This window comes from Thalassophryne amazonica, chromosome 11 (assembly GCF_902500255.1).
Source record: "Thalassophryne amazonica chromosome 11, fThaAma1.1, whole genome shotgun sequence".
Classification (NCBI taxonomy): domain Eukaryota; kingdom Metazoa; phylum Chordata; class Actinopteri; order Batrachoidiformes; family Batrachoididae; genus Thalassophryne; species Thalassophryne amazonica.
Window position 1 is genome coordinate 79,822,711 of NC_047113.1, and position 15,023 is coordinate 79,837,733.

The 15,023-nt window shown below is 42.3% G+C and overlaps 1 protein-coding gene across 1 annotated transcript in view; it reads right to left on the reverse strand.

The window, feature by feature from the left end:
• Positions 1-15,023, reverse strand: part of abca1b (ATP-binding cassette, sub-family A (ABC1), member 1B) — a 90,863-nt gene that overhangs the window by 32,375 nt on the left and 43,465 nt on the right. Inside the window, exons 20-30 of the mRNA XM_034182266.1 lie at positions 13,529-13,660; positions 8,534-8,811; positions 8,225-8,445; positions 7,986-8,046; positions 7,636-7,886; positions 6,869-6,920; positions 6,648-6,773; positions 6,183-6,331; positions 5,968-6,092; positions 4,855-4,953; positions 4,556-4,745 (exon numbers count right to left, since the gene is read on the reverse strand). Of these exons, the coding sequence (XP_034038157.1) occupies positions 4,556-4,745; positions 4,855-4,953; positions 5,968-6,092; positions 6,183-6,331; positions 6,648-6,773; positions 6,869-6,920; positions 7,636-7,886; positions 7,986-8,046; positions 8,225-8,445; positions 8,534-8,811; positions 13,529-13,660 (1,684 nt within the window). The remainder of the gene's footprint in view (positions 1-4,555; positions 4,746-4,854; positions 4,954-5,967; positions 6,093-6,182; positions 6,332-6,647; positions 6,774-6,868; positions 6,921-7,635; positions 7,887-7,985; positions 8,047-8,224; positions 8,446-8,533; positions 8,812-13,528; positions 13,661-15,023) is intronic.

A 15,023-nucleotide genomic window follows, 5' to 3' on the forward strand; every position in this document is an offset into this window, starting at 1 on the left:
CAGCAACCCCACATCAATAATGATACAACCAAATCAAATCAAATCAATTTTATTTATATAGCGCCAAATCACAACAGACAGCTGCCCCAAGGCACTTTATATTGTAAGGCAAAAGCCATACAATAATTACAGAAAAACCCCAACAGTCAAAACGACCCCCTATGAGCAAGCACTTGGCGACAGTGGGAAGGAAAAACTCCCTTTTAACAGTAAGAAACCTCCAGCAGAACCAGGCTCAGGGAGGGGCACTCTTCTGCTGGGACTGGTTGGGGCTGAGGGGAGAGAATCAGGAAAAAGACATGTTGTGGAAGAGAGCAGAGATCAATCACTAATGATTAAATGCAGAGTGGTGCATACAGAGCAAAAAGAGGTGAATAAAAAAAAACACTCAGTGCATCATGGGAACCCCCCAGCAGTCTAAGTCTATACCAGCATAACTAAGGGATGGTTCAGGGTCACCTGATCCAGCCCTAACTATAAGCTTTAGCAAAAAGGAAAGTTTTAAGCTTAATCTTAAAAGTAGAGAGGGTGTCTGTCTCCCTAATCCGAATTGGGAGCTGGTTCCACAGGAGAGGAGCCTGAAAGCTGAAGGCTCTGCCTCCCATTCTACTCTTACAAACCCTAGGAACTACAAGTAAGCCTGCAGTCAGAGCGAAGCGCTCTATTGGGGTGATATGGTACTATGAGGTCCCTAAGATAAGATGGGACCTGATTATTCAGAACCTTATAAGTAAGAAGAAGAATTTTAAATTCTATTCTGGAATTAACAGGGAGCCAATGAAGAGAAGCCAATATGGGTGAAATATGCTCTCTCCTTCTAGTCCCTGTCAGTACTCTACCTGCAGCATTTTGAATTAACTGAAGGCTTTTCAGGGAACTTTTAGGACAACCTGATAATAATGAATTACAATAGTCCAGCCTAGAAGAAATAAATGCATGAATTAGCTTTTCAGCATCACTCTGAGACAAGACCTTTCTAATTTTAGAGATATTGCGCAAATGCAAAAAAGCAGTCCTACATATTTGCTTAATATGCGCATTGAAGGACATATCCTGATCAAAAATGACTCCAAGATTTCTCACAGTATTACTGGAGGTCAGGGTAATGCCATCCAGAGTAAGGATCTGGTTAGACAACATGTTTCTAAGATTTGTGGGGCCAAGTACAATAACTTCAGTTTTATCTGAATTTAAAAGCAGGAAATTAGAGGTCATCCATGTCTTTATGTCTGAAAGACATTCCTGCAGTTTAACTAATTGGTGTGTGTCCTCTGGCTTCATGGATAGATAAAGCTGGGTATCATCTGCGTAACAATGAAATTTAAGCAATGCTTTCTAATAATACTACCTAAGGGAAGCATGTATAAAGTGAATAAAATCGGTCCTAGCACAGAACCTTGTGGAACTCCATAATTAACCTTAGTCCGTGAAGAAGACTCCCCATTTACATGAACAAACTGTAATCTATTAGATAAATATGATTCAAACCACTGCAGCGCAGTGCCTTTAATACCTATGGCATGCTCTAATCTCTGTAATAAAATTTTATGGTCAACAGTATCAAAAGCTGCACTGAGGTCTAACAGGACGAGCACAGAGATGAGTCCACTGTCTGAGGCCATAAGAAGATCATTTGTAACCTTCACTAATGCTGTTTCTAATCTGTACTATGATGAATTCTAAAACCTGACTGAAACTCTTCAAATAGATCATTCCTCTGCAGATGATCAGCTGTTTTACAACTACCCTTTCAAGAATTTTTGAGAGAAAAGGAAGGTTGGAGATTTGCCTATAATTAGCTAAGATAGCTGGGTCAAGTGATGGCTTTTTAAGTAATGGTTTAATTACTGCCACCTTAAAAGCCCGTGGTACATAGCCAACTAATAAAGATCGATTGATCATATTTACGATCGAAACATTAATTAATGGTAGGGCTTCCTTGAGCAGCCTGGTAGGAATGGGGTCTAATAGACATGTTGATGGTTTGAAGGAAGTGACTAATGAAAGCAACAGAACAATCGGAGAGAAAGAGTCTATCCAAATACCAGCATTACTGAAAGCAGCCGAACATAAAGACATGTCTTTGGGATGGTTATGAATAATTTTTTCTCTAATAGTTAAAATTTTATTTGCAAAGAAAGTCATGAAGTCATTACTAGTTAAAGTTAAAGGAATACTCGGCTCAGTAGAGCTCTGACTCTGTCAGCCTGGCTACAGTGCTGAAAAGAAACCTGGGGTTGTTCTTATTTTCTTCAATTAGTGATGAATAGTAAGATGTCCTAGCTTTATGGAGGGCTTTTTTATAGAGCAACAGACTCTTTTTCCAGGCTAAATGAAGATCTTCTAAATTAGTGAGACGCCATTTCCTCTCCAGTTTATGGGTTATCTGCTTTAAGCTGCGAGTTTGTGGGTTATACCACGGAGTCAGGCACTTCTGATTTAAGGCTCTCTTTTTCAGAGGAGCTACAGTATCCAAAGTTGTGCTCAGTGAGGATGTAAAGCTATTAACGAGATAATCTATCTCACAGAGTTTAGGTCAACCACACGTCAATAATCCCAGCAACCCCACGTCAATAATCATACAACCACACGTCAATAATACAGGAACCCCACCTCAATAATCATACAAACCCACGCCAATAATCCCAGCAGCCCCACATCAATAATCACACAACCCCACATTAATTATCATACAAACCCACGTCAATAATCCCAGCAACCCCACGTCAATAATCATACAAACCCACATCAATAATCATACAACCACACGTCAGTAATCCCAGCAACCCCACATCAATAATCATACAAACCTACATCAATAATCCCACAAACCTCACATTAATAATCCCACAAACCCCACATCAATAATCCCAGCAACCCCACGTCAATAATCCCAGCAACCCCATGTCAATAATCCCACAAACCCACATCAATAATCCCAGCAACCCCACATCAATAATCCCACAAACCCACATCAATAATCCCAGCAACCCCACATCAATAATCCCACAAACCTCACGTCAATAATCACAGCAACCCCATGTCAATAATACCACAAACCCACGCCAATAATCCCAGCAAACCCACATCAATAATACCACAAACCACGTCAATAATCCCAGCAACCCCACATCAATAATCCCAGCAACCCACGTCTATAATCCCATAAACCCCACATCAATAATCCCAGCAACACCACATCAATAATCCCATAAACCCTACACAATAATCCCATAAACCCCACGTCAATAATCCTAGCAACGCCACGTCAATTAACTTTGCAGTATAGCAATTTGACTCCACATTATATCAGTTTAACATTGTATTAAATCAGTTTGATTCTGTGTTAAATCAGTCTGGCTCTGTTACATCAGTTTAACTTTGCATTAAATCAGTCCGACTCCACGATAAATCAGTTTGACTCAATATTGCATCAATTTAACTTTGCAATAAATCAGTCCGAGTCCACGTTAAATCAGTTTGACTTCGTATTACATCTGTTTAACTTTGCATTAAATCAGTCCAACTCTGCGTTAAATCAGTTTGACTTCGTATTACATCTGTTTAACTTTGCATTAAATCAGTCCGACTCTGCGTTAAATCAGTTTGACTTCATATTGCATCAGTTGAACTTTGCATTAAATCAGTCCGACTCCGCGTTAAATCAGTTTGACTCTGTATTACTTCAGTTGAACTTTGCATTAAATCAGTCCAACTCTGCATTAAATCAGTTTGACTCCATATTACATCAGTTTAACTTTGCATTAAATCAGTCCGACTCCGCGTTAAATCAGTCAGACTCAGTATTACATCAGTTGAACTTTGAACTAAATCAGTCCGACTCCGCATTAAATCAGTCTGTCTCTGCGTTAAATCAGTCAGACTGCATATTACATCAGTTTACCTTCAGTTTACCTTTGCATTAAATCAGTCTAACTCCAGTTAAATCAGTCTGACTCCACGTTAAATCGGTTCAACTTTGCATTCAATCAGTCTGACTCTGCCTTAAATCAGTTTAACTTTGCGTTAAATCAGTTTAACTTTGAGGTAAATCAGTTTAACTCCACTCCTGTCACAGTCACACCTAGTACCCTCCTGTCAGTTGATGTGAACCAGTTTACAAAGAAATGAGCCACTGGTTGTGAATTGGTTAACGTGTTGGAGCAGCAGTAAGTCAGGTCGGGTTCAGCTTAAATTAGTCCGACTTTTATTAATTTATAAATATCTGTATAATGTTTCATACATGCACCATTTTATTAGAATATACATCTTATTTCAGAAAGTGATCCTATGATACTAAACAGGTTTGTTATAAAGTAGGGAGACCAAGTTCTGCACGGGACCTGAGACCTGCTGGACAGGTGTTTATCCCCAGAAACTGTCACATGACTGAGCAGGACCTCAGTCCATCACAATGTACTTTTCCAGCCAAGGCTGGGACCAGTTTACAGCCAGGTGGACTGGGGCAATATGCCAGAGTGTAGGAGTACTTGGCCGTATGGTTTTGTGTTGATTGATGTCACTTTTAGGGGACAGAGTTTGTCGGTTATCTTACCTCAGGTGGCGGCAGACCTCCAGCTCCAGCAGGACAGTCGGGGAGCATCCTCTTCTCACCGTCACAGCTACAGAAGCAGGCAGGAGATGGATCATCCATGGTCCAATTCCTGGCACTGAGGAGCTGCTGGACACTTTCTGGGACCTCTGGAATGTGCCAGTCCTCATCTCCCATTGTACAGGGAACGTCTCTGAGGGAGATGGGTGGAAAGAGCAGTGAGTCAAACACTGACAGAGACGTTCTCACTGAGGTCACGGTGTGACCACCGTGTTCTGGATCACTAGAGAATCCGTCCTTACAGTATTGGCTGCCCTTCCATGCATCGAGTCCCAAATCCTGGAGAGTCCAGAAAAGAATTCAACAACTTCTGCATGTTGGCGTCTGTTGGAGCATCATCACTGACAGCGACAGAGAAAGTTAATTTTAATTCTTTATTTTCTGACAGCAATTTACAATAAAATCTGAATATCAACATAGAAGCTGAACCGATTCCTCTGATGTTCAAGATTATTACTAAGTGTAAGAACTTTTGGAGACAAAATACATCGATCCATTCTTGTATTGTGGGGGTTCAAGGAAGCTGCCGGCATCTTGTGAGGGCGTTTTTACAAGCAGGTGGACAGAGAGAAATTTAACTGAACCATTAAACAGAGTGTAAAATTTAAAGAGCGCAATACAACCAAAAGAACAGATTGTGGATAATGGTGAAGTCTGAGAGGGGAGCACAAGTCCCAAATAGGTCCTGTGGCCCCGATGGTGCTGGTTCTTATCCCCGTGAAGCAAATGAGACTCTACGACCCCCCCCCAGGACGGTACACCAGTCCATTACAGCTTCCTTCCCCAGCTGAGGCCTTCATCCACTGACAGCTGGCTGGACTGAAATGACACTGAGAAGATCACATAGGTGTGCCATGACCGGGAGTCTGACCCCAGTCCACAGGGTGGTCCTCCATCTCCGATCCTACAGAACCACTTCCTCCTGAGACGCACTAATGAATTTGACATATTCTGATCACTTTATCAGAATTGGTGATCAATGCAGCCAGAATAGACCTAACTGTAAAAAAAAAAAAATCATAATAATAATTTTAAAATAGTCCCGTTTGAGACTCTGTTGTCATGATTTGTCTCTGCCCCCCCATTGTGTTGTATTTCTAGTCTTGGATTTATTCTATGAAGTCGGTTCTGGTTAAGCTGGTTGTTGTTCTTTGGGAACTCTGTTTGTGGTTCAATCCGGGATGTCTAAAGATGTTTTGCTCAGTCCAGGAAAGTTCTTGCCATTTGTAGTTTTAGGATGCTGTGAAACCACTTGTGATGTCAGGTTGGAACACTCCAGGACAGTCTGGAACAGACCGCTTTTGACATCCTGGGAGTTTTCGATGGGTTTATTATGACTGTGGTGCAGCTCGTACCTGATGAAGGTGACCTGGTCTTCATACATCCAAGGCTGAAGCTCCAGACTTGGATATTTTCCAAACGGTGGGACAATGAGACTGAAGACCAGAGCAATGCAAACAAACACAGCAGGAAGAACAATCTAGAAACAAATGTGAGACACCAGAGAGACCGTTTAGAAAAGTAAGAACCAAAAACATGCAGACCTCCAACCAATCAGAGGCCAACTTACCTGAGCGAAGAAGCCTTTCCTGGAGCGCCGAGCGTACAGAAGCCGTTTCCACATCAGCGCCACAAACTGCTGCCGCATCAGGCTCCACCCCTTCACTTGATAGGAACCTTTACCGTCCGTACAGTTCAGCCAATCTGTCTCCCGGCACTCTGCAGATCACATGACAGTCAGAACTTTACAGACAAGTGTGTGAAAAACAGGAGACCAGAGACACTGTGTGGACAAAGAAAAAGGTGGAAATCAATATACAGTCCAATGGTCTTGGAACCTGATTGTAATCCAAGTGTCCGATTGAGTATTTATTGGTTTTGGTGGTGGACCTTGGTGTACTCAGCCTTCTGCTGAAGATGCCAGCGGCCCATCAGTGTGGTGGGGACCAAGACAAATGCAGTTCATGGTGTTCTCTGATGTGGATTACCTGTCCCAGCAACATGTACTGAAAAGTTGAATTTAGACTCTGCATACCCGGGTCTCCATCCGAGTCATTGCAGTCATTGTTATCGTCTTCGGTCAGAGGTCGCAGGCAGCTCTGAGTTTCTCCTCCACCAAATGCATGAGTCCGCCGCCGCCGCTGCACTGGCAGAGTGCCGTCTGAAAGAGCGCACACAGAATGAGCTCGTTTATGCGTCTCAGTCAATTCAAATATACTTGCCTTGACTGAAGGTGGTCAGTGAGTTACGCCTCACCAGAGGGGACTTCACTGTCAACGCCATTGTCTTCCGCCACTTTCAGGAAAATCTGCCAAAGGAGAAGGAATGACAAAATACTTATTAAAGCTCCAGTTGTTAATAACAGTGTCTGTCCCTCTGTGTGTCTGTCCGTCTGTCCAATTAAACATAAATGGATACAGTAGGACCACAGACAGATGATGTCTGTGTATTAAGTCCTGAGAAAGTTCAGAATATCTCTGTTCACTCAGATGTGTAACTACCAAAAGATATAAAGAAATTACTACTTTTTAGGATTCAAATCACTGCAGGACTATTTGAGGAAGTCAAAAACAGTTCTTGAGATTCTCTGCTATTCAACAGAGAGCTGAATCTGTGCACAACTTAAAATTTGGTGTATAAATATACATAACTGGCTTTTCTTGAGGATGAGGACAGTCCAGCAATACAGGTAAAAGAGTTGCACATTTTGCACAGTACTGTATACCAGTGTTTCCCAATCCTGGTTCTCTGGACTCAAAGTCCAGCAAATTTTCCATTTGTGCCTGAACTAATCTGAGCCAATTCAAGGTCAAATGGAAAGTGTGCAAGACTTTGGGTCCCGAGGACCAGGATTGGGAAACACTACTGTATCATATGCAATTTTATTTGTTGGACAGTTACTGTAAATTGGACACCTGGACAAGGTGGATCCACAATATGCAACTGTTCGCAAGTCACACGTTAAGAAATAAAAAAATAGAAGTTATTTCAGAAAAGTAATTTCCAATGTAAAGAAACCAGACCTCCTCCAGCGTGGTGTCTGACACACCATAGCTTGAGATCCCCATGTCCGACAGCTTGATATCCAAGTCCTTGAAGAGTGCCACGAAGGCGCCGTCCTTTGCGGCACTGTAGGGCAGGACGTAGGTGAGCTCATGGCCAAGGTCCTCCACCAGGCGGGCAGCAGGGACGTGACACAGGATCAGACTGGAGATGACCGAGATGTCTGGAGGCACCAAGGGAATACCGCAGATGGACGCCGCCGGGCCGTTCTCTGCAGAAGGAGGGAATCGAGAGCGATCAGAATCACCTGCGGCTAAACGATCAAAATGCTCTGCAAGAAGAGCGAGCTCACCGATGGTGGCAGCCTCACTTTCATGTTCGCTGCCCAAGCCGGCATCACTGCTGCTCACTGAGGCGCAATCCTCCTCCTCCTGCAACCCCGAGGCCAGAAACACTCACACAAAGTACTCCTTTGAAATACTGAGAGGTTGAGACTTTGAAATACTCAAAAAACCATGTCAAAGTATTCACAGAATATCGAGCTATAACATGCTTGACTTGTGAACTGTGGTTTTTAGAATCAAGATGTTTTAGTTTTTGTGCTCTGACCTTCTTGGTGAAGGAGACGGTACTGGATGAGTTCCTGCAAGAGCTAAGCGATGGCTCTGGTTCCTTCTTCACTAGCGTCAGGTAGTACCCAGTCCCCAGCTGGTTCTTCAGGTACAGCGACGAGCCCACACAGCAAAGTTTCCCGTGAGAAATGATGGCAATACGGTCACCGAGAATGTCCGCCTCGTCCATGTGGTGCGTGGACAGGATGATAGTCCGACCTGAGGGGCAGACGGAACGTCACTGAAACCAGACCTGATCACTGGCTACATACCGGCTGGGATTTTTAGGAACCGACGGGGCACTCACCCTGCCGGTACTTCAGCAGCAAATCCCAGATCCCTCTGCGGGCAAAGGGGTCGACACCAGCAGTGGGTTCATCAAGTATAACAACCCTTGACCCCCCGACAAACGCCAGTGCCACAGACAGCTTCCGCTGCATGCCGCCAGATAGGGTGCTGGTCTTGGACTTGCGTTTGTGAGGCAGGCCGGTGTCCTGCAGGATCTGCTCGATCTCATTCTTCACCTGCTCCTCTGACAGGCCTTTCAGCCGGCCGTAGAACCAGATGTGCTCCTCCACAGTCAGCCTAGGGGGCGCCACAACACAGCAAGAAGGACATGGGTGAGTTTGGAGCTTTTCTTTGTTTGTGAAGAAAATCTGAATTTAAATCACGTAAATGTAAAAACAGAACAGAGACAAATAAAGAGTTTCCAACTTCACAGAGCTTCTTATTTGTTGCAGTTTAAAGTTCCAGATGAGTTAAGAAAAAGACGTGAAACCAAAGTTTGACCAAAACTGCGTCAGTCATTCAGAACCGAGTGTTTGTGAAGTTACTACATCGTAAAAAATAAACTAAGCGGACTCTGCATTTCTGTAGAGTTTTTCCATCAGAAGCAGATGCCCAACGCTGCTTTACAATGATGCCTCACATTCACCCATTCACAACAACACTGATGCCATACAATGCACACTGGAAGCAACATAGGGCTTAAGGACCTTGCTCAAGGGCGCTGAGTAAGTGTTCAGTCTGACGTTTCAACAGAGGGTCCCCTGGATTCAAGCCCACTGCTTTAACCTTTAACCTCAAATGTGACGAGTTCAACACAAAACCAAAATTCCACGATGCTCATTTATCAACTAAAGTGTGGAATTTATCAACTTATACTGAGGAATGTGTGTAAATGTACACACAGCTATGACCGTGCATATACACAACTAGTGGTAGAACAGGTTTATTGTGACTAGAAAGCACTACTGCCATCACAGTGTGCAACCTCATCCACATACAATATTTATATCCTCCAATTAACAAGTACACAATTAGTAATTACCATATTTTCCAGAGTATATGTCATTTTTTTTTACTAGTTTGCAAGGTCCTATGACTTAAAGTCAGGTGCGACGTATACAGCGCATCCAGAAAGTATTCACAGCGCTTCACTTTTTCCACATTTTGTTATGTTACAGCCTCATTCCAAAATGGAGGAAATTCATTTTTTTTTCACCTCAAACTACTACTCACAACACCCCATAATGACAACATGAAAAAAGTTTGTTTTTTTTGTTTGTTTTTTTTTTTTTATTTTTGCAAACTTATTAAAAACAAGAGCAATCAGAGATTTCTGATGTCCACCAACCCACGTCTGGATCACCTCCAAAATTCTGTGGAGTCTTCCATGGCCTAATATCTATCTGTGGTGAAAATGCCGTGAGAATCAGTTAGCAGTTTGACATGATCCTGCTAACAGACAGACAGACAAATAAAAAAATAGACGCCAATGATTTTGTTATGTCCTTGGTGGACGTAATAAAAAACTAAGAAATCACATGTACATCAGTATTCACAGCCTTTGCTCAGTACTTCGTTGATGCACCTTTGGCAGCACTTGCACATTTATTTTGTGGACACAAACGCCTTCATCTCCATTTCACAAAAGTTTCTTTTCTTCACTCTTGTTTTCTTGGTGAGAAGCACAAACAACAAATGGATATTTTGTGACCATATTCACAGGGTTGCCAACTCTCACGCATCTGGTGTGACACTCATGGTTTCAACATCAATCTCACTCTCTCATGCACAAGCAAGAAATGTTACACCAAAATAAAAATTTCTCCCGTTAATTGTCTGTTGATGACTAGATTTAGACCAGACCAGACCAGAGCGCAGTTTCTTAATGAAAAGAAAGGAGTTTAAGGCGCACACCCGAAACACCTGTTAACATCTGCTGACAACGTTCTGACTGCAGGATTCTCTGATTGTTGATTCACTGAAAACCTTGCAGGTGATACGTCAGCTGCACCTGCATATGAAGAGTTCAGGGAGAATTCGAGCATAGTCACTGTTTTGACTACAGACTTGAACTAGTTGCAAACTAGGTCATTTAAAGGACATATCGTATGTTAATGTCCTAGTTAGCAAGTATTCATGATTTTATGTCTATCCATGTACATGTGCTAAAAAAGTGTTCACTGGTGTATTTTATAGCTAAATTATTACTGACGGAGAAACCAAAGAGTTTTGAACCACTGAATCAATATGAAAAAATTGTGTTGAAATGGTTCAGTGTTTAGAAGCATTTGATCCAATTAAATGTGGCAACATCTGCTGGCCAATCTTCAACATGGCACAATTAGGGCACTGTTAAGTATGTTAAATAATAAAGGTACTATGTGCATGTTGAAATGTTTTACTATATTTTCATTTAAAGATATTAGCAATATACTTGTGTTATAATTTGATTGTGCCATCATAAAATACTGTATGTGACAGAGATATGGGGGCTTCAAAAAGTTTTATTTAAAAATAAGATCATTTCATTGGTGTTACGCCTGAGTCTGTTTCTCCTCTCCAATTTTGGAGAGAAGATTCACACGGCACAGAAGTTGGTGCCATATGAAGACAGATTTTGTCAGCTTGTAAAGAGCTGAATAAACAGCTGCCTCCATCCTCCCTAACTCTCCTTGCAAATTCACTGTAGAGAATGGTTCTGGGGAGCATTAGCATGGCTAAAACCAGAGCTCTCAAGTTGAAATAAATGGTAAATGGATAAATGGACTGCATTTATATAGCGCTTTTCCATCTGCATCAGACGCTCAAAGCAGTTTACACATCAATGCCTCACATTCACCGCGATGTCAGGCTGCTGCCATGCAAGGTGCCCACGACACACCAGGAGAAACTAAGGAATTAAAGACCTTGCCCAAGGCCCTTAGTGATTTTCTGGTCTGGCTGGGTTTTAAACCGAGGATCCTCTGGTCTCAAGCCCAATGCTTAACCACTAGATCATCACACTCCGAATGAGTGAGACTTGAGAACTCTGTAAAACCCTTCAGCTTCTGGGGGGCTTCGCCCCCAGACCCCCCCAACCAGGGCCATCTTCACCCCCATGCCAATTTTACTATTTTTCTTTATTGGCCACTCACATGCCTGTAGATGAGCTTGCTGAAATATTTCAGAAAAAGGAAGGAGAATGGAGAGGAGAAGAATCAAGCAGAGTTTCCCTTCTATTATTATTTTTATTAGTAAATGAGAACTTTTTTTTTTACTTAGGGTTATCAAACGTTTTTGGCACATGCTATGTACGTGCACAGTCTCACTCCAGCCAAAGTTCCAAAGTTGCCAACCCTGTATTCATATGGTTAATTAAGGATGTTTGTGAATGCAAATGACCATGAGTGGGCACGTGCACATGCTTTAGAACATGTGGTACGATCGCAGAGCGCCTATCTGATAAATACGGGTTTTTTTATACTAGGTCTTACACACAAAATAAATTTTGTTGGTATGACAGCATTTATAACCTTTTCTATGTATAGTTTATAAACGAAATTTGAATTTCCAATTTGAAACGTTTTCTATTTTCTGCCTCTTCTGGTGATCTCTGCCAATACTTCACAGTCCCTAACATTTTTCAAAGGGTTAATGAAAACTGCTTCCATTGAAATGGTTTAATCTGACTGTTGATTTATTCATGTTTCCTGAAAAAAAACTGGAACAAGGTATTTATACCTTGTTCCAGTTTTTGCTGTGTACTCCAGTAGCCAAGCAACGACATTTCATTGCCAGACTCACTGTTGTGTTTTTGTGCAATGACAGTAAAGAAAGTCTAAGTCTATGTCTACGTCTAAGCCTATGACACCTGTGGATGAACTTTCTCAGCTGTGTCCACTCACAGCTTGGAGAAAATCATTGGAGCTCTGTTTTGATCACGGGTTCTGGAAACGACTGTCATGCTATGACATGTCAGAGTATCTACGAGGTCTGTTAGAAAAGTATCCGACCTTTTTTTTTTTTTTTTGCAAAAACCTGATGGATTTGAATCACGTGTGCTTGCATGAGCAAACCTTGAACCTTCGTGCGCATGCGTGAATTTTTTCACGCCTGTCGATTACGTCAGTTGCTGGCAAGCAGCATTTGTGTGAGGTTGTGTGTAGTGGTCTCAGTGGTTTTCATTGCAAGGAAAATGGCGGCACGACTGGAGCAGTGCTACTGCATCAAATTTTGCCAGAAACTGGGCGACAGCCAGGTGGAAACCATTCGGAAGACTCAGACGGCTTTCGGCGGCTTTTCAGTCGTGTGACTATCCAAGAAATTGTGGAAGAGGTGGGCATCATTTTTTGGAGTCCAGCATGTCCTGTGAGTCTTCAACATGAAGGTGCTTTTGCTCCGCCGTTAGCAGCTTTGGCACGAATTTCGCCGCCACTCTTTTCATGGCCAAATCTTCTGTCACAGTGGAATGTGCCAAAAAAGTGCTGATGTCCACCTCTTCCGCAATTTCTCGGATAGTCACACGACGGTCCCGCATCACCACAGCTTTCACTTTGGTAATGACCTGGTCATTTCAGCATGTTGATGGCCGAGCGGAGCATGGCTCGCTCTCCACCGTTGTGCGGCCATCTTTAAACCGGTTGTACCACTCCTTAATCTGTGTGATGCCCATAGCATCGTCACAGAAAGAAATCTGAATCTTCCGAATGGTTTCCACCTGGCTGTTGCCCAGTTTCTGGCAAAATTTGATTCAGTAGCGCTGCTCCAGTCGTTCCGCCATTTTCCTTGCAATGAAAAACCACCGAGACCACTACACCACACGACCTCACACAAATGCTGCTTGCCAGCAACTGATGCAATCGACTGGCGTGAAAAAATTCACACATGCGCACAAAGGTTCAAGGTTGGCTCATGCAAGCACAAGGGATTCAAATCCCAAAAAAAAAAAAAGAGGTCAGATACTTTTCTAACAGACCTCGTATATCATAAGTTAAAGTGGCTGTGGGTGTGTTTAAAGATGGCGGTCACAACTCACATGCTGAAGAGAACGTTGTGTTGCGGACAGACACCCAGACTCTGCCGAATCGTGTTCAGCTCCGACCTGATGTCTTTGCCCAGAATGTAGGCGGTGCCCGAGGTGGGAGGGAACAAACCCGTCAGGATGGACCTGCAGGAAGAATCAGGACTTTGTAAAAACATTCAGAAAGTTTGTTCCTGACCAAACTCTGTCATTCACGTACATATATTTCAAAATTCAGTCAAAAATCCATTTAAAGGTTTGATCTGCAAAATGCTGGAGCTTTCAGTTAAAGGGCTTCTTCAGCCTAAAAATTTTCAGTATAGTTTGTTTTGTTATCTGTGTGAAAATATGTGGAGACATGTCGAAAGCACATCTGACAGAGAAGAGTTTTCACTGTTTGCAAGTACAGTGTAACCCGAACTTAAATACAGCACTTTCAACCAATAAGCGTGTTTTTTTTTCCCCTTGGTAAAAACACGCAGACAGCATCCACAACTACTGCATCCCAGCAGTTCCAGTGGGAAAAAAAAGCCTGCACTTGGCATTTGTTTCTATAATGACCATTAATAGCTTATAGTGTACAATGGTAAAAAGCACTCACCTTCAGCAAGAGCATAATGTCTGTCCAATTTTTCGTCTCCATTTTGATAGATTTTGAGTACCAAATCAAGTGACTGTAGACATAACCAGGAACCAAAACATTGGCTTTTTTTTCTGGATTCCTGCAAGTTTTTTTCTTTTTCCCCACAGTGTATGTGGCCACATGCAGCTACCTCTAGGAAAAACACTGCATTTTATACTGGTCAACACGATTTTTCTTGCAAAGAGGTTTTCAAAAGAGTTTTGGTAATTTGGGGGCACTGAATCTGAATCTGGTGTTAGTTTTTGTTAATCACATCACATATTTGAGATATGAAAACATGTTTTTCATATCAAGCATGGAAGCAAACCTGCAGTCTCACACACCTCTTCTGTGCCATAAATGACATTATGGTTCTTGTTCACATTTCATGAACCTGGTTTAAAAACGATGCTTTTGAAGCTGCTTTTGTGCAATTAGTGGCGTCAAACTCAGGAGCGAATGAGCAACTTTTGTGTCATCCATCAATACAGAACAAGCAGATTGCAAAAAAATGCGATGTGACAGAGGAAATCTGAGCTCAGATTTGGACTCAGCACCCCCAAATGACCCTAAATCAGTTTGCAAAGTCCATGCAAGAAAAACACATTTTTTGTTGGCCAGTGTCATCTTTTTTCACAACAGGATCCTTTTTGATGTGGTTGCTCTGAGTGCTTTAAGTTGAAAATGCCTGAACTTTTAAGAAAGACACTGTGATGCCATTACAGTGCATATGAAAAACTTTAAGAATAGAGTTACTGACACCCAGAAAAAGAAGGTGTTGTTTGATTCATTTAGTGACTGAATCAAAGGAAAAGTCAAGACAGGAGCAGAATCAAAACGAACTAGAAGCGTTAAAATCAGTCTGATGTAGACAGATCCTGAAGTTCA